Raw genomic sequence first — 26,169 nt, forward strand, 5'->3', positions numbered from 1 at the left:
ACAAAAAAAAAAAAAAAAAAAAAAAGAAGGGTATCATAAATCTTTGGGTCTATCCATTCAACTCCCAATCTTGGCCTTCTTCTTTCGTAACTTATTGTCATCGGAGGCCGACGGAGTGGCTCCTTTCTCGGGCGTTTTACCAGGCGTGTCGACCTTGACTTGAGGTGTTCCAACCCTACCTGGGATGCTGCCTGGACGGCTAACATGCGGTGGTTGTTTGGAAGCAGCCCCTCGATCTGTATCACCAGACTTGGATAGGATAAATGATCCCGGCTCTCCGACCAGTGGATTTTCATCCATGAATTCCTCACCATATCGTGCGAGAAGACTGAACGACTCCGCGAAATTTCTCGTGTCCTGGAAAATTGCTCCAGCGTTGGCGGTTTGTGCCCCAACAAAGAGAGCCTTCGTGGAGTCCGCGTCGGGCATCGGTGTGTTCTCCTTGCTTTGCTGAGATTGAGCTCCAGGCTGACTGCTATCCGTCGGTTTGGGTGCGGGCGGCATGTACGTGTGTCCATGTGACGGTGTAAAGCTAGGTAGTGACGATGCAGTCTTTAAGAGGCTTGTGAGTGAGGTAACTGCAGAAAGCTATTGTGACGTGGAGTGTCAGTCACTGGGTCATATACGGAGGACCTTATTTTACATACTAGTCTATTTCCCACGACACTTGCAACAGATGGGGCCATATAGATGCAATCTCCCACTACGAAGTAAGTGGATAGAACTACCACTTCATCATCTAGCCCAGCTCGCTTCCGTCTTGTCTGTTTCCGGATCACCCAGATATTAGATGGTTCATGTGCAAAACTGGTCTCTGTTTGTGCAGCAGCCTGCAAAGGATCATAAGCGACCACGAACTCTAATCCCTGCATGGTCTTCAAGCGGCCTTCGAAGGCCTCCCGAGTTTCAACAAAATGGCGAAGTGTTTCGTTGTAGTTGGCTTGGATGGCAAGTGAGGCATTGTTAGACGTAGCGTCGAAGAATGGAGATTCGGCGAAGTAAAACAAGACTGTCCATTAATTAACAAGTGCTTTCAAGTAAAATTAAGTAAGATAAAAAGCTCAAAAGGAAGATCTCCTCACTATTGTTAGAATGGAGGAAGCCTCCCATCATTTGGACGTGCGCGGGCGACCGCCAGAGGATCTCCTCCATTGAGCCATCTTGGGCACTCGCCATGAAATAACTTAGATGGCCTCGATTGTTGATAGACTGTTGGAGAAATACCGACCTATACAACAACAGCCAGAAGTACGAATGGTAGGGTCTACACCTCAAGGCCAGACAGTGTATATCTAAGTGCAATGGAGACTATGATGTATTTATTGTCCTCCGCGGAAATAAAAGCGGTGTTTGACTTGTTTGCATTGTTTATCTAATAAAAGTTCTGTCCGCGCCAGTTCGTAAGCTCATATCTGGACCCTTAACTAACCTTACTATAAAACAAGCAAGCATGAATCAGGGTATCTTTTGGACTGATAGATTCTACCAAGGATGCTATATAGTGAAAACCTTGTGAATAGCTAAACGCCTCTAAACCCCAACGCTCAATGTTGAATATGACCCCATATGATCTAAACCGGCAACTGTTGAATATTGTTGTTGAACATGTACCTAAAAAGGTAGGCTTCGGCAAGAAGAACCAAGAAAGAACGAATAAATCAAAGAAGAAGGAGAAGGGAGGATAGATAGAATGTGGTTATGCTTTTACACCTTGCCTGAACCCTGTAGATCCGACGGCGCGAACACACCACAGACAGTGGTAAGCTTGGTCAGCATTTCGTTCCATTCACCGTCAGCAGTGCTTAGAATGGTCACAGCTCCTCCAGCCCCAATCCTCCATGTCTGTTCATTGTCCTTGTCATCAGAACAGCTGAACGCCGTGCGGATAAGGACTGAGAAACTACCTCCGCCCCCAAGGTCTAGGAAGCCCATAACACCGGAATAGATCCCACGTTTCCGAGCTTCGATCAAGCTAAGATGCATGCATGAACGCTCCTTAGGCGCGCCAGTCATCGATCCCGGAGGGAGACATCTTTGTAAGGCTGTAAGCCCGTACGCAGACATGTTTGACGAATGTAGATGGGGCAAGTTTCGAACTGCAAGACCCGGACGGCTTGGATCGACATCTCCTTTCACATGAGTAATCATCTGATAGACACGCCCGTGATCCTCTACCTCAAGAAGCTTCTCAACACGCACACCTCCAGAACCGCAGATGCCGTAAAGGTCATGGCGAATCAAATCCGCGATCATCAAATTCTCCGCCATTTCCTTTGTTGAACCTAGTATCTCCTTGGCCTTCTTCATAGTCATGCTGGCCGATTTTCGGACAGTGCCCTTCATTGGCTTCATTTCCAACGTGAAAGAGCGGTCCCAATTGAGGAAACATTCAGGGCTGCTACTGACAACCTTGACGCTGCCCAATCTTGCATACGCACTGAAGGCTGCAGGATTGTATTCCCTAAGGCGTTTATATAGCTTCCAAGGGAAAGCAACACGCTCGCTGTCAGTGCCAGGTGATGGTAAGGTAATTGATGTTTCACAAGTAAGACATAACTCGTATGATTCGCCAGCTTCAAGCTCGGCTTTACAAGCTTCGACTTGCTTCTTGTATGTTTGCTCGTTGGGGAAACGTATCACGCATTGTCTTAGAACGGTGTCCAAAGAGCCCGTATCAGGGTTCGCGTTCTGATTCTCAAGCACGCCTACATGGGAAAGCTCAGTCAAGTATTGTAACGTTTCGTCAAGCCAACCAGTTGATATATCATCGGCGTTGCGCGTTGACTGTATGGTAATGCGTCCTGTTTCGTTATCGACGATGACGCTTCTTTCGGTCCACAGCAAACTCACATCTGCTGGATCAGTAGTAGCAACACGGCTTTGAGGGGGAAAATATCCATAATGGTCATTGCTATGAGTCTTCGGCCGAGCAAGACATGCGAGTCCCATCTCATATGAGAAGTAGCCCAAAAAACCTCCCCAAAAGGGCACAGCATCATCTCCAGACTCGACCTTTTTCATGTCCATGAGATATCTGAGCGTCTCCCATAAGTCATGCACCGACAAAGACTTCTTAATGCCGGAATCTGTGTGCCCATTGGAATGTCCTTGCAATCTCTCCACTAAGAGAGCCTCGGTCTGGGCATAGTATTCTAATCTCCAGCTCGTAGGGCCCGGAACTGATATGATACTATACTTGCCGTTGGACTGAAATAACACTGTTGGTGACCCAGGCGCATTTAGGCGTTCACATATAAACTCAGCATTTAGCCTGCTGGTAGTGAGTGAACGGAAAGCTGAAGATCTCGAGGTTGACGCGCACCAATTCAACAGGGTAAACGCTATCTCCGGAAGTGAGATCACATCGCTTAGGCGTCTTATAATGTCTTTTGGCAGAGTACCGTAACTGCCGCGCCCGTGCTCCTTGTTGTAGTCTAAGGACATCTCCCACCACTTTCTTAGTAGTTCACTGCACACTCCACGGTCCGACTTGCACGATTCTGGGTGAAATTGAACACCCCAGAACGGCTTTTCATTATGGCGCACAGCCATTGGAATAATAGTTTTTTCAGAACCGTTATCTTGTTCGATGGGCAGCCAAGCCAGAAGATCTAAGTCTGCATTGGCTTTGATCTGCTCGTCACTGTACTCGGTCAAGGCTGCCTCAAGCGAATCGTCCAACTTTGCATATAGAGAATGATAGAGAGTGACCTCCACATCTTGTAGGTTCTTGAATATGTCCTTTTCAGCCGTTGATATGCGATACACCCGGCCATGAAGTGGGTATGGCAAACGCTCTATAGCAATGCTGTGATGAAGACACAAACTTTGAAAACCAAGGCATATTCCGAAAACAGGGAGCAAATCAGCGTGACTCAGAGCCCAGATATCTCTCATGATCCCAATATCTTGTGGAACATTTGGATCTCCAGGCCCAGGCCCAAGGACGACGGCTTCGAAATATTGCAGAAACTCGGCCATGTTCCCTTCTGGCCACTCGGAGTCAATCATTATCACAGTGACCTTGACACCCAGAACCTCTTCAAGCATGGCGACCACATTGTAAGAAAAGGAGTCATATGCATCAACATAAAGAATATTCTTTCGGGGAGACGTATGGAGGTGAGCCTTAGAGGGCTCACCGGCAGATGGTGCGGTCCAACTCCCCAGTAACGGTGCCATGCCGTATGGATGAACTGTAGCTTCTATAACCCCACGAAGAAAGCAGGGGACAAAGACAAAGACAACGAGAATACAAGATATGTGTAAAACAAAGTGGAAAGCGACTAGCAACAAGCACAGTGTATGAGATGAAGCTCGAGTACTAAAGGTCAACGGAGGTTCATAGTGGAATGAATATAGAAACCCAAAGTGGCGATACTCCAAAAGTCCTCTATTCAATGCACCACACACATGACTCACAAACGAAGGAAATGTTGTAGATTGTCAGTAGATCTTCAACAAGCAGATCAAATAGAGATCCAACAGATTTGGAAGCAGAGAAAAAGGAAGAGAAAGAGAACGAAGTGGTTGAGTCACAAAGTTTTTGAGGCTTGGGGTTGCCAGACCTGGTCACTTTTACCTAAAAATTAAGATAAAATCCAGGGACGGAGCGGCAAACACCGGAAAACCTAAATCGGGCGCCCGTATGGAGAACGAGGAATAAATGGGTCTTCCGCCGCAATCACCTTTTTTCGCACCCGATCTGCCACCACCACGCAAGCCAAGCCCTAATTTACCCACCCCTTCATACACAAGAGCGAGCTTCTTCTGCTCATATACCCTGCCAGATCCTGCCGGCTTAAGAGACCCCCGAGTAAGTAATTTCTATGAAAATTGTATTTTCCGCTATTCATCTATACATCATCGGTTGATGACCAATGCTTGAGCTTGTCTGGTAAGTATACCTGTCGTGAGAATCAAAGACAAAACATGCCTTGTATTAGGCAGAACACCATCATGCATCATCGGAAATGTTTTAATGGCTCCAGCTGGTTGATCAGCTTTGAAGAAACTATGAATTCAGCTTTGGCGTTTGCATATTGACGGTGGCAAGCTTGGTCGCGATTTTGGGGAAGTACTGAGCCACGAAGCTTTCACTGGAGAGGGTATCAGCAGGGTAAATTCTATAACCGTATAGGGTGATATTCGTACCTGTAGAAGCTATGGGCGGAGCTATGATCTCCCACTAGATTATGTGCCAGTTCATGACAGAGTATCACCCACCAATATACCAGTGCTTCACTCCGGTCGGCAGCCGGACTCTGAAGCAGCTCCTTTTCATGTAATTGCTGGAAGTAGAAGTAATTACAAAAGATGCTACCGGCTCGGTTGAACGCTATGGTCTTTCCGCCTGGGTCATAAAAGACACTAAGGATATCAGCACGTAGGGAGAAGACACTAGCGCAATCAATGAGCATCGAAGCAAAGAGGTTAATTCCGGCGCTGTTCTTAGCCAGAAAGTTGGACCGATCTGCAAGTGTCTTCACGAAGAGTACATGGATACCGCAGGGAAGTGTTGCCACAAATTCCAGATCGTGACTGGGTCTCTCATCACAATAGGATTTAGACTCAGTGACTTGGTTCGTTTCTGGGCGGCTGTATAAGCCTGATGATCCGTGAGGCCGACAAGCCTGGATGGCGGAAAGAAGCTCTGATTGAAGTCTATGCGGGGAGCTCACGGTCACAGGCTGTTCTGGGCGAGGCTCTTGTGGGTCTTCGGCCGAATATGGGGGAGGGGGTGTGGTGTTATTCGAAGACTCTGCGGATGGCTGGGATGAATCCCCACCAAGAGGGTTCCATGTTGGTCGACCACTGTCCAGCCCAAAGCGTTTTGTTAAATTGGCGAAAAGCCCCCGTGGGCGCCGGTCTTGGCTTTGTTCTAATGCTTCTTCCTGTGAACTAGGGCCGATGTCTTTGCTGGATGGCGAGGGCGAGTCAGGGAAATCCCCAGGCATCAAAGGCTGTCGTTTGGCTTCTGCTTGTGGCGCTTGTGTTTGCACCTGGGCTTGAGCCCGTTCCTTCGCCCATGCGGCTTCCCTCTCCTGGAGCCGTTGTCGCTCCTCCTCCAACTGCTTCTGACGCCTATCCTCTGCCATTCTTGCCTCGTGAGCCTTCTGCTTAAGAATGCGCTCAACGTTGTAGCCACGGGCTTTAAGCTCTAACAAATCAGTTTTTAGAAGCATTTCCAATGTGAGAGTCGAGTGAAGCTTCGGCCGGACAAGGATCAGGTGTACGAGAGCTTGACTTATCTCATAAAGGTCATATTTGCCTGGGGAGATCCACAAGACCCAGGACGTTGATTGCCGGGTAATAATGGCACTTCGCTTCTGGGTATGTGAAACTCGACGACCTTTAAGTGAGCGAGTGAGAGATATCGAATGGACGACTTGGACTCGAAGGTTCTTTTCCAGCCATCTGACGTCGTGCTGTATGGTCTCAACGGGTTGATCGTGGAGGAAAAGTCTTGAGCGCTCATGAATCAACTTCTGTAGTTTTGCTGCAGGCAGTTGATCCGAGGCCACTGCTCCCCAATTGGCACGTTCTTCAACAAGAGTTTTCAGCGGTACAGCACCCAGAGCAAGATAAAAATTCTCTAGTGTTTCCTCCTGAGGCGCAGCTAGAATATGTTCCTTAAACAGATTGAAACTCTGGAAATCATCTACCACCACCGTGTCCTTTGCTGCAGCCAAAGTCCACTCCTTTATGCTCTGTTCGTCATCATCGTCTTCAGAACCAAGGAGACCCCTTTTTGCAGAAGTCCCTTGGGCTAGAGAGGATAGATCTCTACTCGCTAAAAGGAACGCAGAGCACCTCATTTCGTTAAGGAGTCCCCGGTCTTTCTTTAGCACAGAGATATTCTCGGCCAGCGTTCTCAGTAACTTCAGATACTTGTCTGCACTTTGAAATGTCGAGGATATCCTGGCTGGCTCTTTCACTAACATGTACGCAAGTTCTATTTTAGTCGGCTCTCTCTTGGAACCCACTGCCATGAGAAAGAAGTTGGCCTCTTGCCCAAAGTCAACAAAGTCGAAGATTTCCCTGTAATCTTCACCCTCCCCGAGATAGCATAGCTTTGGTGCTACACGGCGTATACTCGATTCATGCTCGGGGGTATCCTTTGCTGAGACAGGTACTATTTGTGCGTTGCTAACTCGGTCAATATCTCGCGGCTTAAGTTCCGACACTCTCCCGGCCAAATATTTGAAAGCCACTCGCGCGTCCCGTTTAGTAGAGGGTGGCTGCCGAAGCAGATAATCCAGGCATTCAGTTAGAGCTGGATGTTGCCTGACTCCTAACTTAGGGGCATGAGAGTGAAGAGTATGCCGAAGGATTTTAAAACCAAATAAGGTAGCAGCTTCATCTGTGAAGCACTGACTTGGAATGCTAAGACTATCAGATCCTTCAATAGGTAGAAAAGGAACAGTAACTTCTTCGCAGTTGAACGCGGCGTAACCGTTAATATGATACTCGGCAATATAGTAGGACATAGCTTTCCCATGAAGGGTCCAATCTTTGGCTGCCGCGGCCTTTGCCATAATTTTTATTAGTTCGAAGGGGGATGGGAAGCTCCTCAGGCCTAGCATGGAGAGAAATTTACCCTCGTTGCTGCTAGACTGGTACTTGCCCGGCCACTCAATCACAGGAAGGCCAAGAGCTCTGAGTGGGTCGCGTGGCTCGAAAAGCTCATATATCTTATAACGTTTGCGGCGGTCGTTTGTAGGATCATTAGTGGTTTTGGTCGCCTCCGCAGTACAGATACTAGTATCCTTCAGCCTCTTGATATCGCTAACGGGTATGTCATCGCGAACGGAGGCAAGATAGCGTATCAAGTCGACATGGCTCCACTTCCTCAGGCTAACGCTGCCCCCATCTGAAGATTCCGTTGTACTTAACAGGCGTTCAAAGATGACCCCAAGATCAACGGTCTTACGTACGCCAAGAGCAGCCAGAAACTTTTCTTTGACACTATTAAGGCCTCTGACAACAGGGAGATCATCAAAGAGTCGGACTGAGGAGAAATAAGTTTCTATAGGCCGTTTCATGCCCAGCTTGGTTGGCATAACTGTGTGCGCTTGTAACAGGTTGATCACACTCTGCTTCGACGGTTGGCTCAGAATGTCCCATTGCTTCGAGATAACAGGCAAAACCTGAGCAGAGAAGGACGAAGACTGTGTAATGTCTTGTTCAATTGGCAGAGCGCTCCGATTCCCAGCATTACTCACTATCCAGTGAATCCAAGGAACCGTTTGCAATTCTGTCCAGCCGAGAGACTCTAGTTCCTGCTTACCTAGCGACTTGGTGTACTTGAAGGGCATCACGGAAGGTGGCAAGGGCAGTTCCACTGGTATCCGCTGAGGGTTGAGATAGCTGGTCATGTCCGCGAAGACAAGTAACTTGCCTACAGTACCGCTGCTATCTTCATCATTTGCCACTGCAACATTTAAAAGGCTCTGGACAGATAGAGAGTCTAGTTGGCCTGAAACAGCCCTTCGGCTGAGCCAAGAGAGGAATTCAAGGATTTGGCTAGACTGTAGCGTACTAGCTTCCAATTCACGTTTAATGTCAGACACTGTGATATCAGTGACAAGTCCAAAATCCGTCAGCTTCCTGACAAAATCTTTCGCATTTAGTACGAAGTCGTCTGGCAGAACCGGAATGGAATCCATGAAACTGAGATCTTTAGGAGCAATGCGTGCCTGATGGCTTTGGATGATTCCACACGTTGATAGAACCTCAATAGAGGCATTCTTGTTACACGTCCAGAATGCATCTTCAATAGTCTGGCCAAGGACCGACGACGGAGTTGATTCACGGAATACGAACTGATTCGCTGCATGAATGGCTTCGGGAAGTACGCCAACTATGTCATCCTTCCGGATTTTCAAGGACTTTGTGGGTTGTATCTTAGACTTGATGGAGGCCATCTCTGCAGACCAGGCCACTCGACAAACAATGCCCGCTGCTCTGAGCATCTCAAGGTTCCATTTGCTGATGTATCGTGTGTTGAGATCAATGCTCTCCCGCTCGACTGTCGGGATAACAGATGGCGCAGATATATGAGCATTGAGACCCGTCGTTTGGTGAGTGGGAAAGCCAATGAAGACTCTGCCGGCTTTAGATGGGAGAATCGATGAAAGAATGTCTGACTGCAACCCCGATGCGCCAGACGCCAAAGTGGTATCATATGAGGGTGTTAATACAGCTAATGTAGACTTTTTCGGTGGAGGCTTGCGTGTGGCGCGTTCAAGCTCGCTGCTTAGGGATTGACTTATAGAGCATTGAATGCTCGCAGTATTGATGTGTAGAAAGACTGACGCCGTAGAAGACTTAGTCAGGTCTTCTGAATCGTTGATATTGGGGTTGCTCTCAGTCTTCACGGGTTTCTCTGGCCCACCCTGGCCAGTGAGTCTAGAGAAAAAGGTGCGTAAAGAGCCTGCCGTATCTCTAAGTCCTTCGCGAAATAGATTGGCGTGTGGATTCCATTCAACAGCCCGCATCCACGTAGCATCAACCTGGGCGACTTCACGGGTCACGTTAACTACCTTCATCAAACCTTGAGATGTCTTAGTTTCGATGTCTCTGGGGATCGAGAGATCGATGCTTGGGGCGGCCTTCTTCGTCAGTCGTAGTAAGTCCCAGTCGTCTAGCCATAACTCTATACTCTCAAGGCTAACGAAGGTAAGACTGCTAGACAGGAATTGACATAACTCCATTAAAGACGGAACAGGAGACGTATCATTGCGGTAATCTAACACAAATGTCGTTTCAGGATTTGGGGCGTCATTTAGTTGTAATCGACGAGTATAGAGAGCATTCCCTTTCCAGTAAAAAGCCATGGCCTCTTTCCCAGACGACACAAACGGCTCTTCACAGTCATCAAAAACGCTGTAGAAACCGACTCCAAAAGCTCCAATTTTTGTTTCATCGGGATTGCCATCCGCGATTCGCTTTAATCTTGCCCAATCTTTTTCACTAAAAGGAGAACCGTTGTTTGATATCAAGAGTCGCCTGAGAGTATGATGAGAGATGGTATGCTTAATCAATGTGGTATCATCGGCATGCGAAGGCAAAGGAACCACTGTAGAGGGTAAGGTCTCGAACTTTATGGTCACTTTTGTAGCATTAGCATCAGCCGCATTCTGAATCATTTCTCGCAAGACTGTCCTGTTTATGAATTAATAAATGTCCTTTTAAGCCCAGTAGTTTAGGAACAGCAATACATACCATTTCCCTGAGTATCGCGCGAGTACTTTCGAGATCAGGCCCCGTGTATCAACCGTCACAGCCTCCTCGTCATTGCCCGATCCCATCGTACGCGCTTTTAGCGCGTTGAAATCTATATTCTGCGTCATTATGCTATCAAGGTCGTACCATGCCAGAAACCTCTCATTGGCGCCACTGCATATGGTTGGGAAGGTAAAAGGAGGAGGAAAAGTTGCTCAACAAAGCAACAACTCAAACAAGCATAGGTTACTATTGTCGATAACAATGAAATGTGAACAAAAAATCAGATCTCTAAGAAGTCATGTAGACGATCTACAGATATGAAGATGACACAACCGTGCGGTCGAGTAATAGGCAATAAGGATGAATGACTGGTAATGAATATGCAGGGAAGCAGTCTATAGAACCGTCAGGATGTTGAAAGTTATCGTCGGAGAGACAGCGGAGTTAAAGTTATTTATCAGTCTTATCGGACAGGGTCACAGGGAGGTGGGTGTCTGGGGTCCTAGGTAAATAACATAAGCGGGCATACCGCCCTCGTGACAGGAACGGGTTACGGCAGATGAGAAACACCCAATACGCTGTTATCGACTCCGCTATAGTATTGTTGTTTAATTCAATCTGAAGTGCGGCGATCGTCCCTCTCGGTCAAGCGTGGCCAAAAGGTCACTTCTGGATTGTACACTGTTCTATGTTGTCTATTTCTGACCTCCGGCTATAACGTCTTTTCCTTTCCGGGTTATCTTCTTTCTTCTCAATATTAATAGCTTGCTTCTCGTATGACTTCCGGAAGTTCGATCTGCCTTTTGGAAGCAGTCCAGAGCATCCCGCCGACTGCCTCCGCTCCGCATCCTTTCAAATGACATTATGGGTGTTGACCCTCTTTCCCCCATTGCGCCTGCACGCCTTAGGGCGTTGCTTCTTCCTGTTGGAAAGATTAGACGGTCAAGATTCTTGAGCTTCGCTGCAAGACTACAGGCCGAGAATGTCGTCCGTTTGGGGGACATTAGCCCCGATGCGCGGCCCAATCGAAGTAGGCACTGCTGTTCTGTTCTTGATGTAGCTGTTGGATTCTACTCACATAGAAAGGATTACAGTAATTGACTGATTCTCATCATAGATATGTTCTCCCCATTAGCGTTTCCTACAGGGATGATTCTCTACGATCTTACTTTCTCTGTGCCTCCAACGTCGCATTTAGAGCTGTTTCCCTTTGAAGTTCATCGAGAACCTTTGGTCGTCATCGCTGTAGCCGATGGGGTCGAATTAAATGGACACAATGAACAAAATAGTGAAGAGTCAACTGTTAAGGGCAAAAATGAAGCATCTCCCACTCCGGCTGGACTGGATCAACTTCGACAGGAACTAGAATTACTCAGGGAGAGGAACCCTAAAGCCTTGGTACATCAACTCTTAATATTCAATTATGAAGAGGTGGACAAGCTTTTGAACGGCCCAGATGATATCTTATGGATCCCTCGGCCTGAAGCCTCTAAAGCTACTACGATGAAGACTGTGCTATGTGATATCACCTCTCTGCTTCTTTCCGAGCTGGACGGGTTTGCGAGGACTATGCAGAGCATACCTTCAATTGAGTCCCCAAAGGCCTCATCCTGGGGTCCACATCGAGGCCCGGATATACGCCCACGTCCCACCGACAGATTGTTTCACCGGATGACTATGCCTGCGCAGCTGCCATCTAATCCCAACGGTACGCCTGAAACTCCCCTCAGTTCCAGCCAAGGCTCGCCCATACCAAGTGACCATGAAACCCCAACGACGTTCGATGAGATAACCCGGTCTATCCAACTATCCACCCGCTCCAACTCTATTGGAAAGCCCAACTCCTTGCCGACTTCCAAAGAACATAGCCGTGAGCGGATGTCTGTGAGCAGTATGAGCGCTACCGATCGTACTAAGAATCGGATCAAGGGTCGTGCAGGTGTTGTTATTGGAACTCTCTTTCTTCAGGCCGGGAGGTGGCCGGATGCCTTGAAGGAACTTGTTGAAGCTGCATCCAACGCTAGAGCGTGCAGTGATTATGTCTGGCATGCCAAAGCACTTGAGTCGATCCTACTCTGCCTGCTGATGTTTGCGTGGGCAGGCATGGATTTTCAGGTGCGTTTTCCTTTCTCCCTCCCTTTTTTGCCCAACATCCCAATTGAACGTTGCTGTTACTAAACCATCGATAGATTCCTCCTATTTGTTACCCTGTTGCCGATAAGTCTTCAAAAACATCATATAATTTCGAATCAGCCTCGGGCCAATCCACACCTGGGAACAGGATTATCTCGCTTCAGAATCTATCAAACCTTTTACCTGATCTTTCGAATAATATACTCAATCTCTACAATCGTGCCGCGAATATAGCCAATGCGCCTTTGCCTCAGCTCATCTTCTCAGAAACAGTGATTCGTTTAGGTAGGCTGTTGGTAGCTGCTCGCATTCGTGATGGTGCACTAGATGACATAGCCCTAAAACACATTGTTATGGGTGATCCTCTTCAACCACTTCACCGACCGGAGCGCCCTCGTGGCCTGGTCATCCTCCGAAAGTCCGAGATTGCAAACTTCCTGCTTCGTGCACTGCCGTTATCTCCTGGGTCAGATCTGCCTGCGACGGATGCGATACCTATCATGATCGGTGTTGTCTCTGTCTTTGATACGCTTGGCCTACCAAGGAAAAAGGCTTTTATTCTGAGAGAGCTTCTGTCAATACTCGTCCCAACACTGGTTCAAGCCCGCAAAATCGGTGCAGCAGAAGTGGGAATTCATCCTGCTGCCGGTTTAGCGTCCCTTAGCGACACAGCTTTTGATATCAATGCTCTGGACGTTGGACCTGGGAATATGGAAGAGAGCATGCGCTCCCTCCTGGCTACAATAGGGGAAATATATGGCGTTCAGCCTTCTTCCTTTTACGAGTGGCAAAAGAGACGCTCCGCAAATGATAACGGCACAGAGCTCTTTTCCGAGTATGATTCAGTTGCTGCTATTGTTGAACGATCGTTTCGGCACGCCGTTCTCGATGGGTACGGTGACTTGAACCTAAAGATTGATGTCCTTAAGGCCTGTATCAGTTCTTGCGAAGCACTTCCTGATTTTGGTGGCGTCCTTCGCTTCACGGTCGAGTTGCTTCAGACCATCAGGGGGGATCTTATGCTTGCTGAAACATTACACATCCCTCCGTGTCTGCCACAAGATGAACAGATCCGCCTGTTAAACAACATCAAGCGAACGGTGGGGGCTGCAAATAAACTGGGTGCATCCGGGCTGGAAGCGGAGTACTGGGATGACTTCTTAGTACGGGGCGTCCAGTTACTGGCCCTTCCGGATTCCAGAAGCCCGGTTCGTCGGTCTAAATCAGAGCTCGATGTTGTCACGGCCGACCGTGAAAAATCATCAAAAGACCCATTCTTATATAATCCTTTTCACAAGCCAAGTAACAAGACAGCAGAGTTACTCATGGTGGCTGGCGAACATGCCGCTTTTCAACTTACCCTCCAAAATCCTTATGAGTTTGAAATAGAGATCGAAAAGCTCCGTCTCGATTGCGAAGGTGTACCTCTCGATGCTGTTGCAGAATGGATCGTGCTTCGACCCCTAAGCTTGCAAGACGTCACAGTTTTTGGATTAGCACACGAAGAAGGAGTGGTGAATATAACAGGGTGTTTCGTCAAAGTCCGGCACTGCAGAGAACGGAGGTTCCCCATTTTTAAGAATTTATGGAGACCTGATGCCGAAAGAAAATTTAAGCGAACTGGTTTAGCAGCTAAACAGCCTTCGATGGACCGGCCACTTTCCTGGAGTTCAACCACTTCAAGGGACGGCAAGCAGCTTCCAAAGAAGGGCCCGGATACATCATCTTGTGAGATCAAGGTTATAGGCCGCCAGCCGTCCCTCCTGATCGAGTCGCTTTCCCTGTCACAGTCCGCGTTCATGGTCCTGGAAGGTGAGGTTGGTTCTTTCGAAATCACTTTACGCAATACGTCATCGTGTGCTCTAGATTTTATATTGTTTACTTTTCAGGACTCCACCACGAGGCAAATCCAGAATGCTCTGAGCAACAGAGATCTGCTGCCAGTGGAAGTGTACGAACTTGAACTCAAGCTGTCGAAGCCCGCTTTGCGGTGGCGGCGCGAAGGCAAAAATCCAGGTGACCATTCAATACCTCCTGGTGAGTGCGCTACATTCACTGTGGACGTCACTGGGAAGCCCGGCTTGCAAGATTCGACAGTACAGATCGATTATTCGTGTGTTGGGCAGTCTCACGGCGGACTACCTGATGTGTTCTATACCCGGCAACTATTTGTCCCGCTCACCGTTACGGTCAATGCGAGCATAGAAATTGCTCGTTGTGATATATTACCTTTCAGTGGCGACTTCGCCTGGTGGAACTGTCGGGAGGCTGATGCCGAATCTGAGCATACCGCAGAGGCAGATACGGTTGTTTCTACATGTCCGCTAAGTAGCGATCTGCCTTCACTTGTGCTATCTCATCTTGGACGAGGCACAGATGGTTCTGATCACTGCCTTCTTCTACTTGATCTTCGCAACGCTTGGCCGAGCCCCCTAACAGTGTCACTGCACGCTAATGAACAACATGTCGAATCCTCCGAACAGTCGATAGAGGAAGCTGAGTTGATAGATGGCCGCTACATCGTTTCTGGAGAACTTCAACCCGGGCAAACATCGCGCTTTGTCCTCGTTCTTCCTCGTGTCTATCTAGATAACCCCCATGCTTCGATCCCAGTCCTAAACACCGGTTTGAAGAGACAGTTCGTTGTGAGCGCCCATAAACTTTCATTCGATGCTGAAGCAGCGTCGCGTGAGGCATTCTGGTACCGAGAAGAGCTCCTCAAAAGAGTATCCGGGTTCTGGAAAGAGAGTCCTGCCGGACGGAAAGGAATGATTGACCTGAGAAACTTACGCTTCAGTTCGCGGATGGTGGACGCCTTCCGGCTCGAAGACGTTGATATAACATTTGCTCTAAGTCCCTCATCTTCCGATATAGTTAGCCCCAGCGGCGACAGTGTTGTGCAGGTCGGGCGGTCAAAGTACAGGGTCCTGATCGACGAGATGCTTAGTCTCAACGTCACTATCTGCAACCGATCCTCAAGACCTATCCATCCTCTTCTCCGACTCCAGCCAAGCCTTCGTCACCAACCCAACAATATTGCACTTGATTTGTCAAAGCGCCTCGCATGGACCGGTATGCTACAGCAAGTACTACCTGTGCTACATAGCGGGGAGAGCACAACTGCTACCGTCGGTGTAACTATCCTTTGTCGGGGAGAGTACGAGTTCGGCGCGTCTGTGGAGGAATTGCGCTTCTTGAGACCTTCGCCTGGTACGGAATCAGATACCCATCCCCAGACTCAAGCGTCTTTCCACGATGACGACGGGCCTATCAAGGATACATTTGGTGTAGATGTGGCTAGGAAAAGACATATATGGCATGCTAAAGAAGCCTGTGTCATGAATGCTCATGGGTAATTGCTGAGATGAATAGAATCGCTTGACGATCTTCTATCCAGCAAACCTGTATTCCTCATTGTTAGCAACCCCGGCTGACAATTTACCGGTTAGCGAGAAGTGTCTGAGTTGAACGATAGATTATGTACAGATGTCAAATTACATGGCTCACGCGTGGTCTGCGAGGTCGGAATTGCAGGCTAGCTCATGCAATTGTGTATATGAATATTTGCTCCTTGATTCACCTATATCGATAGACTATATTACTAGATGCTGTTGCTTGTACATATATATCAGACAGTAGGTCAAGTTCAACGTACGCTAGATTCACCAGAGTCAATCACTTGCTATGGTTGGAGGCCTGCGGGTATAAGATCCCAAAGGGTCTGAGATGTTATAATTAGCTGGCCTTGATATCTGAGAGGAAGCTCATCCCTGCGTTACGCTGGAACATGTCGTGACTTAATTGACACGGTGTTTCCGCATTAGGATCGCAACCGTGGTGCCAAGCGCAACGCGGAATATAGCTAGCACGCCTATTGAACGACTGAGCATCAGATCGGCTGCAATCAGGTGAGGTGTAGAAATAATGGCTCGTAGGAGCCGGTTGGGGGCCTTCTTCGTGAAGCAGCAGAGTTGACTACTAGCACAAGTCCAGTCCTTGCCAAAGCAAACTCATCACGTCGCCGTCTCTCCCGCTTCGTTTTCTCGTGCGTTTGTAGACATTTTATCCTTGCCGGGTGAAGGGTGCTGGTCACCATGGGGAAAGCTTAGGTATTTCCAATCCTCAATTTCTTCAATGATACACTTTAGTCTATCCCGAATACTCTCTACGGCATATGTGCCCAGAATAAGTCGGAGAGGCGGATAGGAGCAATGACCCAATTCCCACACCAGATAGGCTGCTTTCACGGCGCTGGCAGGTTGCTTATCGCCCAGCCACATTAGCATACGTTTTGCATGAGCCGCCGGCGCAGTGGGCGTGTTGTATGGCTCGCTCGGTGGCTTCACAAAAAAATGACCATAAAGGGGGAGCGGCGACGCGAGGTCGTTTTCAGACTGGCTAGCCAGCATCGCAGTATCAGACACAAGATCGCCGATGTCATCACGGCGCATGTGCCCAGGCTCCACGAGAGTGGTCTTGATGTTAAAATTGTCCACTTCGTACAGCATGCTTTCCATCAATCCTTCGACGGCGTATTTTGATGCGCAGTACGGCCCTAATCCCGGAACGCCCAAGGCACCGGATGTTGAGCTGAAGATCAGGTATCGACCGGATCTCCTTTCACGGAAATGCGGCAGCGATAGCTGAATCATGTTCAGCGTGCCCATGAAGTTTGTTTCGAATTGGTCGCGGATGTCATATTCGTCTTGATCCTCGCAGGCCCCGATCACACCGTACCCCGCGCAGTTGGCAATGATGTCAATGCGACCGAAGCGCTCGATTGTGCGATCGATGACTCGTTTGACAGTCTCTCTAGCACGGACATCGCACAGTAGTCCCAGGCAGTTATCATGCTCTTCTTCGAGCTTCTTCATGCACTCCGGGCTGTTCTCGAATGTACGCCCAACAGCTGCGACCAGGTCATCGCGGGACAATGCGGTCTTGACAAGGGAACGGCCCATATGGCCTGTCGCACCGAAGATCTAAGATAAGACCGATATGTTAGCGGCCGGGGTTGCCGATATTTGGTAGCAGGGATTCCTCGAAGTATCTCGTGGGTCATACCAGCCATACGAGCGGTTTCGGCGGGTTCTGCGGTCCCGGGGGATCAGTCGTGGTGGGGAGATGGAGCTTAGGTTCTCGTGCACCGGTTGCAGATGGTGATGATGCATTTAAGGGTTTCGGGGAGGAATTGTGAAACTCCATCGGGAGGACACGATACGAAGAAGAGAGAATAAAAGAAAATGGGGTCCGTTGCGGTTAAGCGCGTTGTTTGGTATAAATCCAATTGAAGAATAGTTGTTTCTATTTCTCTCCGCATTGTGAAAATCCGGGGTCTCGGCATATAAATCACCGTTTCAGGCCTTACTGGACAAACCTCACACGGCATTTTAAATCTTGGTCGTGAACCTACACAGATATATATGATATAAGTACACATCTCAAGGTAGACAATATTATTGTTTAATGTCATTACACTAATTCATTCTTTTTTTTTTTTTTCTTTTGAAATAATAAAATCTCCCCATCCCTCAAGCATGCAAATGCTACAGAAATTCAACACAGAATGCTCCGCATAAAAACGCCGATACCAGACAGTTAGGCAATAACAGGGTCGTATAGCATCTCAACGCGCGATCTCCCTCCGCAGCCGTCCAGCGGCATTAGAGGGAGCGGGCTCTGGCCAACCGCTCACAGCGTCATCGACCTCCTCCAGGAAACTCGTACTGTTGTGTATGCTTGTACCAGCAAGAACCACTCGTACCCCAGGCGAACTGGCATTCACCTGAGCCACCATCTTGGCTTCCTCATAGGTCGCACCGCCCACCATAAAAATAATGATATCCTGGGGTTTATCTCGAATGTGACCTCCACTCTCGAGAAAGGGATATTGTAGCTCCTTCAACCGGCCCTTGATCAAATTTTGAAGAGTGGCCTCTAAGCGTGGTGAGTGTTGGGTGTAGACATTCTCAACGCCTTTCAGCCCTTTGAATCGATCTCGAGCACCAGAGAAAAAGGAAGTCGATTCGAACAGGTCCGAGAAACCTCCAGCAACTGGGGGAGCCTGAAGAGAATGGTGGTAGGCAAGTAACTTGGGAATGGTATTCACTTTGTACGACGGTACATTTCCCGCGGTGACCAGTAAATCAAGCAGAATCGGCAGAGCATTATTCGGTTGTTTTTCGTATCGAATAGCGTATAGTGCCACTAGACGTATCTTATTTTCAGCCGGCACAGATGGCAGTTGTATTATCCGCTGTAGATTCTACGCAGCCAGTTAGCATTATGTCCACAGCCATCTCTAGCTCGTTCAGGTCTCAAACATACCTTGAGGTCATTGGCATGGTTTTCGTTACAAGCTAAGCTTTGTTCCAATTCGCTGACATCGAGGAGATCATCCTCACCGACTCGCCGGCTGAGCTCCCCGACCAGAGTAACATGTTTACTGACGTTTCCAGAAAGCTTGCGAAACTCTGGATAATCCTCCACGAATCGCTTCATATCCGCAATTGACTCAATATTCATGGTGTTCTTAGTTTTTACCTGATACTGCTCGACGTATTCTTTGATATTCTGACCCAAATCGCCAAAGTTTTGGTACATATTTTTCTTAAAGAACGGATCTTGATCTTGCGAGAGGACGATTTCTCGAAGCTCTGGTCGGATTTCTGGTACGTCTCGAAGGTCAACCCTTCCGTTGTGAATACCCATCAGCTCATGAACCATTGCTTGGTACGTCCACTGGGTCAATAAAGGTGTGATAGGATCATCGCGTCGGTCTAAAACTAAAAGGATTGGTGGCGTATCGGTCTTGCGAAAATTGAACAATTGCTCTTCCTGAGTCAACTGATACCGAACTTCAGTAGCCAGCTTCTTAGCCAGCAGACTATTTTTCTCGTAGCGTATCAATGGATTCTTTTTCAAAGCTAGCAGAATAGATATTACGCCCTCTGTGGCTCTCTGCAGTGCATCTGCATCCCACAGATCTGGAGAGTGACTCCACAATCGCTGTTGAGGGAAGCCGAGATTTAAGGAACACAGATCCGGGTTGACCACTATGAAGTCCGCAAAGTGTTCCTGTACGGCACGCACCACTTCATGACTGTCTGCCTCAGCAAGGCGCTCAAGTGACGATTTGCGAATAATGTTGCTGAGATAGATGTAATATTCGCCGTACTTGGGCTCACGAAGTTCGTCGATCAAGAATTGGATGGAGCTGGGGGATGGGCGCACAAAACAGAGACAGCGCAAATGACGCATCTTCTCTCGAGCTGCATTATCTAACCGATCGATCAGGTATACTTCGTGATTCAGCAGGGCGGATTGGGTGATGGCTGTCGACACAATAGTGACCTATCCATGGCATATTAGACCGCAGCCTCTTGATAGGCAAGCAACCTAGAAGGGGAGCCCCACCGTCTCACTATCCAAAAGCAAGATCTTCATCTTGGCCGACGTTGAGGAGCCAGATGTCGAAGGATCCCCCGCCGTGACCATCCTGGAGATATACCCTGAAACCGCTGCGACGACGTCCATGGTGAGGATAAACCGCCCCGAGAAAGCGTTAGACGATCACAACCAGGGAAAGTTAGAAAAAAAAAAAAAAAAAAAAAAACTTGAATGCCTCCGAGAAGAGATCATTGATGAGATATGAAGTAAGTGTGAACACTGTAGTAATAGTAGTAGTAGTAGTAGTAGTTGTTGTTGTTGCTGAGGGTGGTGTGGATCTCATAAAGAAGCGGCCCGCCAAACACGTTTGGAGTTCTTTGCTCTCCGCCTACTAGGATTAAATGGCATTAATTTATGTGGCATGTGATTTCTGTTAATGTTCTCTTGATTAAATCATATGGCATTTTCATGAACCTTTCCCTTCTTTCCCTTACTCGAACAACTTCTCTATATCGCGTCTACCCAATGTCGTCTATACTCGTCTAAACCCTATTCAGAGCTTGTCTCCCTATTCCTTCTCCCTTTTTCTTTCCTTTTTCTGGTTTTTCTACTTGTTTTAGTGCTGCACGATGTTACCATACGTAGATCTCCGTGAGCTTCTCCGCCAGTTAACGTCCGCTAAGTTCAGTATCGGACAGGACTGACATGCTGCCTTTTAACTTCTAGTTTTCGAATATCCTGCAAATCTTACAGGGGCTTCCGTTGATGAACGTAAGGTCTTCCAATGGCTTCATATCTCGTCCACATCGCTAAACTGTCACCTCTATCGCATCAGTGAAGCTTATTGCGTCATTCCTACTGTCCTACCCTCTGGCCGCACTGTTGAAAAGAATCCCAGACGGCCAGCCTTGGAAGAAGAATGCATTCATAATTGCTGTTTCATTATTCTATCTTGTAGGCCTGTTTGATCTCTGGGACGGCCTCCGGACGCTAGCCTACAGTGCGGCCGGTATCTACGCGATTGCCTATTACATTGATGGGTCGTTGATGCCATGGATTGGGTTCATTTTTTTGATGGGTCATATGTCCATCAGTCACATCTATCGGCAAATCATAGATGACGCGCACGTAACTGATATCACCGGAGCCCAGATGGTGCTGGTCATGAAGCTTTCATCGTTCTGCTGGAATGTTCATGACGGCCGTTTGTCCCAGGAACAGCTTTCAGACCCTCAAAAGTACGCCGCGATCAAAGACTTTCCCAGCATTCTGGACTATCTAGGATATGTGCTGTTCTTTCCGTCACTTTTTGCGGGCCCGTCTTTCGAATATGTCGATTATCGCCGGTGGATCGACACCACGCTTTTTGATGTGCCCCCGGGGACGGACCCTTCGAAGGTCCCTCCGACTCGAAAGAAGCGTAAGATTCCTCGTAGTGGAACGCCTGCCGCCAAAAAGGCGCTAGCTGGGTTAGGGTGGATTCTTGCATTCCTGCAGCTCGGGTCTCTCTACAACCAAGAATTAGTCCTCGACGAGGCATTCTTGCAGTATTCCCTTCTTCGACGGGTATGGATCCTACACATGCTCGGCTTTACTGCCCGACTGAAATATTATGGAGTGTGGTACCTCACAGAAGGTGCTTGTGTTCTATCTGGTATGGGATACAATGGCTTCGACCCTAAGTCGGGGAAAGTGTTTTGGAACCGGCTAGAGAATGTCGACCCATGGACCCTCGAAACTGCTCAAAATTCCCACGGCTACTTGGGGAGCTGGAACAAAAACACCAATCATTGGTTGCGAAACTATGTATATTTACGCGTCACTCCTAAGGGGAAAAAACCTGGCTTCCGGGCCAGTCTCGCTACGTTCGTCACCAGTGCATTCTGGCACGGATTCTACCCTGGATATTATCTGACCTTTGTTTTGGGATCATTTATCCAAACCGTAGCAAAGAGTACGTGTCGCATACCTCCATTGCATCAACTTTATTCTGATCAATTTTCACAGATTTCCGTCGCCACGTTCGACCATTCTTCCTCACCCCTGATGGCAGCCGGCCCACTGCTTACAAGAAATACTATGATATTGCCAGCTATGTTGTGACCCAGCTCACTTTGTCATTTGCCGTTATGCCCTTCATCTTCCTATCTTTCGGTGATTCGATCAAGGTCTGGCGTAGCGTCTATTTCTATGGCATTGTTGGTAATATCGCATCCCTTGCTTTCTTCGTCAGTCCCGCCAAAGGGTTACTTCTCAAAAAGCTGAAAGCGCGCAATAAACCCCACGTCCCCCGGGCGCTCAGCTCGGAGAACGTACGACAACCAACTTTGGGTCTACCAAACGATGCAATCCAGGAATTCGATGACGCAGTTCAGGAGATCAGAGCCGAAATTGAATCCCGGCAGAGACGAGGCAGCTTAGCCAATATGCCTACAGGCGATGAATTGAAGGCTGCCGTCGAAGATAAAATAGGCCGAAGGCATTAATTAGCAATGCGATTCTCACGCTAGTTGCTTATAGTTGATTATAACCAGCTGGCTAGAGTCCCCATGTCACGTCGATCGAGCAGCTTAATATTCAGTCGCTATTGGAAGAGTTTATGATTGTATAGATTTGTTATCGTTTGGGAGAAATAGTTGGGCCTCACGCTGTTCGCTTGCGATGGGTGTCCGTTCTTGGATGCTTCCTTCCGGCCACCCTACCCCTCCATGGCGTTATTATATAAGATCCTATTCCTATATTTTTTTTTCTTCTTTTTCTTGTGGCGTTATCAGTAATTCTGACTCACTTTTGGATCCATCTTGAGTTGAAACGTCGACATGTCTGCATATAAGTCCATTTATAGAACATAATCCTAATGCAAATACCTATCACGTAGATAGTGAGGTTGTGCATGCCTCCGTGTATACTCGTGGCTCTGGTTGGTTCGATGTGTAAATTGTTTAGTCTCGAATTCATAATGAAGGCATGTATACATAAATACATGATCGAAGAGAATATACAAATATTTATATAACAAACAGGACATATATCCATAATCTGTCGTAAAACCCCAATTAATCCAGCGCTGCGTGCTCCAGACATAGACTTCCCCTCAATCTACTGATATCTGGAAAGTCGTCCGACAAAGAGCACAAACACATAATAGAATTAAGGTCGAAAGCGAATGATAAAGAAGCATTATGCGCATCACGTCGTGCAGTCGTGTCGAGTAATATAACCGGGCAGGTCCAAGCAGCCAAAGCGAAGTAGAAAGGTTAAGGAAGCGGCGAGGGTATCAAAAGGCGGAAAGGAGGCAGCGAGAGGTAAGGTAGAGTTGAAGAAACCGACTCCCAGGAAGCAATAATAAGGATCGAAGTCCGATCCAGTCGAAGAGGTCAAAAAAGAAGAAGAAAAATAGCAACTAGCATGGCCTGTGGACAAGGCCGAAGGACAGGTTGTAGCGCGTTGATGACACTAGAAGCCCACCTTCGTTCCCACAACAGCCAATGTGATCTGCAACGAATGTTAGCAAGAGTGATTGGCACACGCGAAAGAATGCCCACAATTATGGTAATGATCACCAGTCCCAGAGGAATCATCCATCGATTAAGATTCCTCCACCACCTAGCGTTTTCGTACCGTTTCCGTTCAAGGTCGAGAACTCGCATTTGAAGTGTCTTTTCACGTCCGGGCTCACTATCTTCCTGCAAGAGCATTTCCGGTTTAGAGGGTAAGGGAAGAAAGGCTGCTATGAGCCAGGCTGAAAGAAAAATAAGTAAGCACCAAAGCTGCGATTTCCATGTTCGGGTACAAATTGGCACGTACCAAGTGGGAATATGAATCCCAAGCAAAAAGACCATACTTGAATATTTCTGCGTCCGAGGAAAGGCTCTGCTCGGGAATCCATAGACGGAGCCCCCCATGCACTCCCTCTCGGGCGAACATTACGTCTATCGGGGTACAAATGCGGGGACCAGCTGTGTCGCAATTGATGGCGGGAGTGTCCGGGTCTCTCTGCAACCTCGGGGCCCTTCACCCAATGGCTCCGAGGGTCGCGTGGGTCAGGTTTGCTCATCCATCGTATGCTTTGTCCCGTTTCGTTGGTGCGTGTTCTCGGGCGAGTAGCGGCGGTCGTTAAACGATGGAGCGGGTTGGAGGTGGGAGTTGTCGGACGTGCTGAGGATGGACGACTGCCTTCCACTAAAGAAAGTGCAGAGCCCACTGGTTGCCCATAGTACATTTTAGCCCAGGTAGGCAGCACATTGAAGGCGAAGCTCGAACTAGTACCTGGTCGCTTTGTACTGCGAACACTGCTCTGTCTCGATCCGGATGAGTGGCTACTCGGTACCGCTGGGTTTGCAGGACGGGCTGGAAGACTGGAAACATCGTCCAAGTATTCATCTCCGTCTGTACTATTGATTAACCACACTGAAGAAGACGTCGGTCTCTGACGGACATGCGCCGCAGTAGGCCTAGATGGCTCCAGAGTGTTCTCGGCACGATCGGCCGGAGAAGCTGACCTCGAATCATACTCAGCAGACCATCGAGACGTGACTGTAGACAAATGCGATTTAAAGTGCTCTGACGCACCGTCCGCCGTGGTCTCGTGCTGGGTGTTGTCCAGTGAGTCTGCAGAGTGCGAGACGTCTACCCTTGAGCTCGCCGACGATGGCGCATGGATGGTTGGATATTGCAGAAATACGCCGCTATCCACAATCGCTTGAATATCTGAGGATGGATCGCTGCGTGAGGAAGAAGTAACGGACCGAGAGTGGCTCCGTTCACGTGCGCGGGTGGAATTTGAGCGCGCTGATGGCCCTTGATAGGGCGGATTGGAACGAAAGGAGTAAGACCGTGAGCTTGACTGTTCAGAAGACGAGCCATGGGTCCAGGGAGCGGCTCCTATATACCTGATCACAGTCCCCAGTGAATTCAGAGAGGAAAGCGAGTTTGACCGAGAGCCACTATCTGGGTTGGATGATGCACCGATTGGGACGAAATTCAAACTTGAACTGTCAAGCGCAACAAAATTCGGACTGGATGACGGCCCAATTGGTACTACATTGGGACTAGAATTGCTCGATGCAGCATTTGCAGGGTGTGGCGGTTGACCGGATGACGTGTCGGAAACTACAGTCTTGATTGTTGGAGCAGCTCCCGGTAGCGTATTTGGTTCCTCGTCTGAGTACAAAACATCATCCGACTTGTAATCGACTTCTCTATGCTCTGCGGGGCCAGGTTCTGGAAAAGAGGATTTGCTGGAGGCAGGGTCATCCTCCCATACCTGAGGTGGAGTGTTTGCAGCGTCGAACGTCGAAGATAAGTCCCATGGATCACCAGTAGATTGCTCAATCAAACTGCTGTCTAGAATATGACTGATCTCTGTTGATAGTGTCGCACTGGATTCATTCGGCATCTCTTCAACGTGGAACCTAGAATCTGGGTTGAACTCTTGACCTTTCCCTGGTCGTGGCAAGAGGATATGTTCTGGTTTGGTCGGATACGGAGTTGCCGTGTAAACATCGCATTCGTCCTCCTGGCCACTGTGCTTGTCACTAACAGCTCGTAGGGACTGTGCTGGTGAAACCTCGTTCGTTTGAGAAGAAGTGCGCTCATGAAGAGCCCTCCGTCCTGGAGACGAGATAGTTGAAGATCCAGTTGAGCGCATGTTGTTGGGGTGATGATTAGTTCATTATCAGGAAGTACCAAAGTTGCAGAAGTGTTTATGATATGAAGAAGGGGGTCACAAAAACAGGTGTCTCTATTCAATAAAGAAAAGAAAGAAAAGAAAAGAATAACAAAAAAAGCAAAAAAAAATCCTAAGTTCCAAGCTTAAGATCGTAGAATGGTAAAAGTGAAAATAAAAGCGATCAATAATGTCAATGGCTGCTTGTCAAGACGTAAAAAGAACGACAGCAGATTTGGTCTATGAAGCAAGCGATCGACGACTGCTGTTGTTGTTTTGTTGTTGGTCTATTATTTTTTTTGTGATGCAATAAAGAATGTCTCGACACACAAGCGACGTCAAATGAGCGACAGGCGCGTCCAACGGGACGTAACAATAAAGGAGCGTGGCGCCGGCAGTTGAAGAATCGTGGGAAGTTAGATTAGCTGAGTCATGCCGACCGTGGAAAAGAGAGCGTTGAACCGAGACCAAAGAGCACCGAAAAACGTTTCCAAAAGAGCGACAAAATCCTGAACGACTGGAAGAGAGAAATCCAAGACCTGAAACGAGGCAGTAATGCAAAGCAGGCCCCAGTGGTAATATTTAAGCAGCCCCCAGAATTTTGTTGTCTAGCGGCGGTGAACGATGTGAGCCTAAGGTCTGGAACAGGAAACGGATCCGTCCAGGGGCATGCAAGCTGCACGCTCTAGAGCAGTATCTGAAACAGCTCGATTAGTGGGGGGAATTAAGAAAAAGAAAAGAGGTAGGAA

General features: G+C 48.2%; 7 protein-coding genes across 7 annotated transcripts; 2 read left to right on the top strand and 5 right to left on the bottom strand.

Moving 5' to 3' along the window:
- Window positions 1-28: 28 nt before the first annotated feature.
- Window positions 29-1,276, bottom strand: med6 (mediator complex subunit MED6). The gene is made up of 3 exons (XM_032067965.1): window positions 1,083-1,276; window positions 648-1,009; window positions 29-588 (listed from the first exon to the last, which is right to left on the bottom strand). The coding sequence occupies exons 1-3, from the start codon at window positions 1,174-1,176 to the stop codon at window positions 58-60; spliced, it is 987 nt and encodes a 328-aa protein (XP_031924649.1). The 5' UTR covers window positions 1,177-1,276; the 3' UTR covers window positions 29-57.
- A 169-nt stretch (window positions 1,277-1,445) lies between these two features.
- Window positions 1,446-4,424, bottom strand: pabA (aminodeoxychorismate synthase pabA). Its single transcript, XM_032076182.1, has one exon. The coding sequence runs from the start codon at window positions 4,180-4,182 to the stop codon at window positions 1,705-1,707; it is 2,478 nt and encodes an 825-aa protein (XP_031924650.1). The 5' UTR covers window positions 4,183-4,424; the 3' UTR covers window positions 1,446-1,704.
- A 590-nt stretch (window positions 4,425-5,014) lies between these two features.
- On the bottom strand, window positions 5,015-10,355 carry BDV27DRAFT_160564 (histidine kinase-like ATPase domain-containing protein; the record flags this gene model as incomplete). Its single annotated transcript, XM_032073053.1, has 3 exons — window positions 5,015-5,099; window positions 5,155-10,167; window positions 10,228-10,355. 3 exons carry the CDS (start codon window positions 10,353-10,355, stop codon window positions 5,015-5,017), a joined length of 5,226 nt encoding a protein of 1,741 aa, XP_031924651.1.
- Window positions 10,356-10,891: 536 nt separating this feature from the next.
- On the top strand, window positions 10,892-16,048 carry BDV27DRAFT_27069 (TRAPPII-specific subunit TRS120). Its single transcript, XM_032076183.1, has 3 exons — window positions 10,892-11,260; window positions 11,348-12,345; window positions 12,420-16,048. Exons 1-3 carry the CDS (start codon window positions 11,095-11,097, stop codon window positions 15,717-15,719), a joined length of 4,464 nt encoding a protein of 1,487 aa, XP_031924652.1. The 5' UTR covers window positions 10,892-11,094; the 3' UTR covers window positions 15,720-16,048.
- A 328-nt stretch (window positions 16,049-16,376) lies between these two features.
- BDV27DRAFT_147703 (Sec1-like protein) lies at window positions 16,377-19,899 on the bottom strand (the record flags this gene model as incomplete). The annotated part of the gene is made up of 4 exons (XM_032070792.1): window positions 16,377-17,345; window positions 18,059-18,628; window positions 18,691-19,716; window positions 19,780-19,899. The coding sequence occupies 4 exons, from the start codon at window positions 19,897-19,899 to the stop codon at window positions 16,377-16,379; spliced, it is 2,685 nt and encodes an 894-aa protein (XP_031924653.1).
- A 319-nt stretch (window positions 19,900-20,218) lies between these two features.
- On the top strand, window positions 20,219-22,650 carry BDV27DRAFT_132823 (lysophospholipid acyltransferase). The gene is made up of 4 exons (XM_032067966.1): window positions 20,219-20,403; window positions 20,479-20,523; window positions 20,588-21,706; window positions 21,760-22,650. The coding sequence occupies exons 1-4, from the start codon at window positions 20,382-20,384 to the stop codon at window positions 22,236-22,238; spliced, it is 1,665 nt and encodes a 554-aa protein (XP_031924654.1). The 5' UTR covers window positions 20,219-20,381; the 3' UTR covers window positions 22,239-22,650.
- A 372-nt stretch (window positions 22,651-23,022) lies between these two features.
- On the bottom strand, window positions 23,023-25,727 carry BDV27DRAFT_27082 (putative serine-rich protein). Its single transcript, XM_032076184.1, has 3 exons — window positions 23,560-25,727; window positions 23,298-23,494; window positions 23,023-23,247 (listed from the first exon to the last, which is right to left on the bottom strand). The coding sequence occupies exons 1-3, from the start codon at window positions 25,400-25,402 to the stop codon at window positions 23,209-23,211; spliced, it is 2,079 nt and encodes a 692-aa protein (XP_031924655.1). The 5' UTR covers window positions 25,403-25,727; the 3' UTR covers window positions 23,023-23,208.
- Between the last annotated feature and the right edge of the window lie 442 nt (window positions 25,728-26,169).

This window comes from Aspergillus caelatus, assembly GCF_009193585.1.
Source record: "Aspergillus caelatus strain CBS 763.97 unplaced genomic scaffold BDV27scaffold_168, whole genome shotgun sequence".
In the NCBI taxonomy this organism is placed as follows: domain Eukaryota; kingdom Fungi; phylum Ascomycota; class Eurotiomycetes; order Eurotiales; family Aspergillaceae; genus Aspergillus; species Aspergillus caelatus.